Here is a 4684-nt window from a genome sequence, read left to right as displayed (position 1 = left end):
TTGAAACAAAAATAAATACACCCATTGCATAATCAATTTTGGGAGTTGCACATCAATACCTCTGCCATTATCCTATACCTATAATGTCAGGCAATGACTCAGAAAGACTAACAGTGAAAAAGAAAGGACCCAAACAGCTCACCAGTCCACTGAGCTCAGTCACCACCCCCAACTCAAAGAAAAGTAGCTGTGTGCTTTTTTGTTTCTGCACATGTCTTTAATTTCTTCTTTTCTCATTCTAATTTATCTCACATAAAATTGAGTTCATGAGAAGAATGGGGGGGTAGAGGACAAAGGATAATCTTTATTTTTATCTCTGGCCTCAAAATTCCAGTAAATATTTTTCACAGAGCAGTTTGGATGAAGGTTCAGTAAACTGTTTTATTTACATTCACTATTATATTCCACTGAAGCAATAGAGCTTTCTTTTTTTAAAAAATATTTTACTTATTTGTTTATTTATTTAATTTTTATAGAGAGGGGAAAGGAGAAAGAGAGGGAGAGAAACATCATTGTGTAGTTGCCTCTCACTCGCGCCCCCAACTAGGGACCTGACATGCAACCTAGTCATGTGCCCTGACTGGGAATCGAACCAGCAACACTTGGCTCACAGGCTGATGCTCAACCCACTGAGCCACAGCAGCCAGGGCTAGCAATAGAGCTTTCTTAAAGTTAACATAGCTTCTCTTTATTTGTAACCTATTTTGCAAGTGATATTTCTATGTATTCTTTCTTAGGTGACAGTGTGGTTTTAACCTCAGATCTCCTGCAAGTACTACAAAGAAAAAAAGATTCTAAAGAATCAGTCAAGTTTTCTGTCAAGTCCAAGCAACATCATTGTCTTTACCACAAGCAGGAGAAATGAAGCACATAATCAATCTATATGAAAACATTAATGATACAGCAAGAAATAATTCAGACTGTCCTCTTGTGGTTTTGCCAGAAGAGATATTTTTTACAATAGCCATCATCGGGCTTTTGGAAAATCTGATTGTTCTTCTGGCTGTGATAAAATATAAGAATCTCCAGGTACCCATGTACTTTTTTATTTGCAGCTTGGCCATTTCTGATATGTTGGGCAGCCTGTACAAGATTTTGGAAAATATCCTGATCATGCTCAGAAACATGGGTTATCTCAAGCCTCATGGCAATTTTGAAACCACAGCAGATGACATTGTTGATTCCCTGTTCATCCTTTCCCTACTTGGCTCCATTTTCAGCTTGTCTGTGATCACTGCTGACCGCTACATCACAATCTTCCATGCTCTGCAGTACCACAGCATTGTGACCATGCGCCGTACCATCATCATCCTGATGGTCATCTGGACATGCTGCACATGCAGTGGCATCACCATGGTGATCTTCTCCCATCACATCCCCACAGTGATCACCTTTACATTGTTGTTCCCTCTGATGTTGGTCTTTATCTTGTGCGTCTATATGCACATGTTCTTGCTGGCTCGTTCCCATGTCATGAAGATCACACTTTCCAGACCCAACATGAAAGGGGCCATCACATTGACTATCCTACTTGGGGTCTTCATCTTCTGTTGGGCCCCCTTTGTCCTTCATGTTCTCTTAATGACATTCTGCCCAAATAACCCTTACTGTGCCTGCTACATGTCCCTCTTCCAGGTGAATGGCATGTTGATCATGTGCAATGCAGTCATTGATCCTTTTATATATGCATTCCGAAGCCTAGAGCTTAGGGAAGCATTCAAAAAGATGATATTCTGCAGCAGGTACCAGTAGAATTATTTGTCCTTGGTTTTAGAAACTATGGTGATAATATTGTCATGTGATAGAATAACATGACATACTAACAAACACTAATGTTCCCCACTGTCCTTTCATTGCCTAGTGTACATGAGGATTATCCCACTTACTAGTATTTGTAATAGTGTGGTTCTATGTGAACAGTCTTGTTGTAGTACAACTTTTATAACTAGAGAGATAAAATAATATACTAAAAAGAAGGATAGAATACAAAGCACATACAGCAATACAAATTTGAGAGCTTTGGGCTAAGGTAAAAACATGTTCTTCTATAGATATTCAGCAAGCCTATTACTGAAGTAGGCTTTCCATGCTGGAGGCCACTGTAACTGCTTTCTAGAAGTTAAAGTACTAAGACAAGTACTCAGACCAAAAAACTATAGATTTTTATAAGTCAAAGGTACCAATAAATCGCTGTAGCTGAATTTGCCTGTCCCACACTGCTATATAGAATTCCTGCCCTCCCTCCTTCCTACCTGTCTGATTTATTGTATGCCATCCCAAATCTATTTGGAAGCAGGCAGGGTATAAATTATAAATGTCAAATAACCAGCTTTGAGTTTTCGAAAATAAATGAACCTTCTCTGTTTGAATTCTTTGCTTACTCAATATTTCACTGGCTTTAAAATCTTTCTCTGAATAAAACTCCTCATGCTTTAGAAGCATGAGTTTCAAAAGAGGAAATAAAAATTTAATCTATTTGGGTCTCAAGGCCAGAGGAAAATTGTGAAATGTGACCATTCCGAAGAAGGTTTAAACAATCTTTGTGAACTTGTCCAAATGTAGAAGCAAGGAAAAGAGAGGCTCCAATATGTATTTTGTGGAGTAAGGAGAAAGAGAGAGAGAGAGAGAGAGAGAGAGAGAGAGGGAATATTAGAATGAATTGCCATGCTTTCAGACTATGGGAAAAACCAAGATCAAGTCAATACTTCAAGAACAATGTTTTTACTGAGACCCAAGCCAAATATTGATGAAAAAACATTTTACTTCCTTCCATATATAAGCCTGAGAGTCAGACCCAGTCACTACAAAATCTCATCTTACTATCAGCTATAGGTCAGATGCCAGCTATTGAAAAGTGGCATTGCCAATGGAAATAAAAGAAACGTGGTTTATAAATTTATCCATTGTTAATAGCTAAAAATAAAACTTAAAGAAGAAGCATCTTTTGACTGTAATCCTAGCTAAGTTGGAGAGTGACTTAAAGGGCTGAGTTATGAAACAAAGATGGAAAAGAAGCCACGTCTTTACATGCATAGGGTCTGGTTGCTCAAGATCCAATGAGAGTGATAGTGTCTTCTTGAAGAGGCAATGCTTTACCCTCAGTAGAATTTTTCCTGGGCTGCTGAGAGCAGAAGCCAGTCACAAACAAGACTGCTGGTTTGGTGATGGATTTGATATTAGATGTGGGAAGGAATAGGATCTTAAGAAGCAGAGCAGAAGACATGGAATTAAAGAGAAGACAGCTGTGGGCATTTTTCTGGGCAGCCTTTATCACAATTTGGAGATGAAATCTTAAGTGTATTTTTTGTTCTCTGTTCTGTAATAATCCTTTGGTCCTTCCACCTCACCAAGTGAGATATATAACTCTAATATACATTAACTCAAATTTATTAATATACAAAGTACTATATGTAAGCTTATTTTCCATAAAATCTAAAGCACAGCACTATAAATGATTTTTAAATGTTACTTCTACTATAAAAGAATAATGTATAACATATTTTTCTGTGATTAAACAGTATTCTCAATAAATTGTAACTTTTCTTTGATGTCCTTCTTTTCTATGATAGCACAATTTACCCCCTGTTATAAATGATCCCAAACTGCTGTTCTGTCATTGTTAATAGTTTTGCTACTAACAGGCTCTCAGCTGTCATATCTGTTGTCATAGGAAATCACCTTTATATTTCTCTGCTTCTCACTGCCTTCAATTTCTTGTGCTTAATCTAAGATACAACTCAAGAAGTTTACTCTAATGGTGTATAGAGCAAAAACAAGGCTGAGTGCTAACTCAGAGACATTTTCAATTCTAGGTACTCAGTTATACTCAAATCAGACCAGGGTCTTTAATACTTACAATTACTGGGGAAAAAATGATTTATTACCTCTACTTTCATATGTAATTCAAACAAAAAGTGTTGAAGTGCATTAATTTGAGTAAGGAAGACTAACAAGGCTCAGATTTTTTCCCATTATTACTACTTTAATTCTTTTATCAAAATGTCATATTTTAAAATTGCTTTGGTAATATTACAAGCCTATTTTCAGTTTTGTTGATGACATTGCCTTGGATTAGACAACTGACAATGTTAGTAAATATGAAGTACTGTAGCTGACTTGATGTGCTCTTTAATACAGGAGTATACTACTTCCTCTTTGTCATTTTCCCATTGCTATAGTATAAATATTTGTTTACCCCCAAATTCACAAATGTTGAAATTTTACTCCTGAAAGGTGGTAGTATTAGGTGGTGGAGCAATTGGGAAGTACTCAGGTCATAATGGTTGAGCCTCATGAATGGGATTAGTGCCCTCATAAAAGAGGTTGCAGAGAGATCCCTCTTCAACCCTTCTGCTTTGTGAGCACATAGTGAAAAGGCACCAGTTACGAACCAGGAGGAGAGCCTTCATCCCACCATGCTGGCACACTGCCTTCTAGCATCCAGAATTGTTAGAAATAAATTTCTGATTTTTATAAGCCACCCAGTCTGTGGTATTTTTTATAGCAGCCTGACACACTAAGATACCCATATATGAGATCTGTCTGGAAAAAGTTCAGCCATTGTTAATATAATAAGAATGGTTTGCATGACATTGATGTAACCTGGCAACCAAGGAGAGTGGACTGGAATGTGCATGCATGAACAATGATGACTTCACTGTACTTGTCAGTGGGGGCAGTAGAT

At 37.4% G+C, this 4684-nt stretch overlaps 1 protein-coding gene across 1 annotated transcript; it reads left to right on the top strand.

The window, feature by feature from the left end:
* Positions 1-861: 861 nt before the first annotated feature.
* Positions 862-1752, top strand: MC2R (melanocortin 2 receptor). The gene has a single exon (XM_090285159.1). It carries the CDS (start codon positions 862-864, stop codon positions 1750-1752), a length of 891 nt encoding a protein of 296 aa, XP_090141285.1.
* Positions 1753-4684: the final 2932 nt, after the last annotated feature.

Source organism: Furipterus horrens, unplaced genomic scaffold (assembly GCF_987537825.1).
Source record: "Furipterus horrens unplaced genomic scaffold, mFurHor1.1.pri manual_scaffold_8, whole genome shotgun sequence".
Lineage (NCBI taxonomy): Eukaryota > Metazoa > Chordata > Mammalia > Chiroptera > Furipteridae > Furipterus > Furipterus horrens.
The sequence above is the reverse complement of the archived record's forward strand: the minus strand, read 5'-3'. Positions and strand labels throughout refer to the sequence as shown.

Coding starts and splice junctions, on each gene's coding strand:
- MC2R (XM_090285159.1), top strand. CDS start 862: ATGAAGCACATAATCAATCTATATGAAAACATTAATGATACAGCAAGA.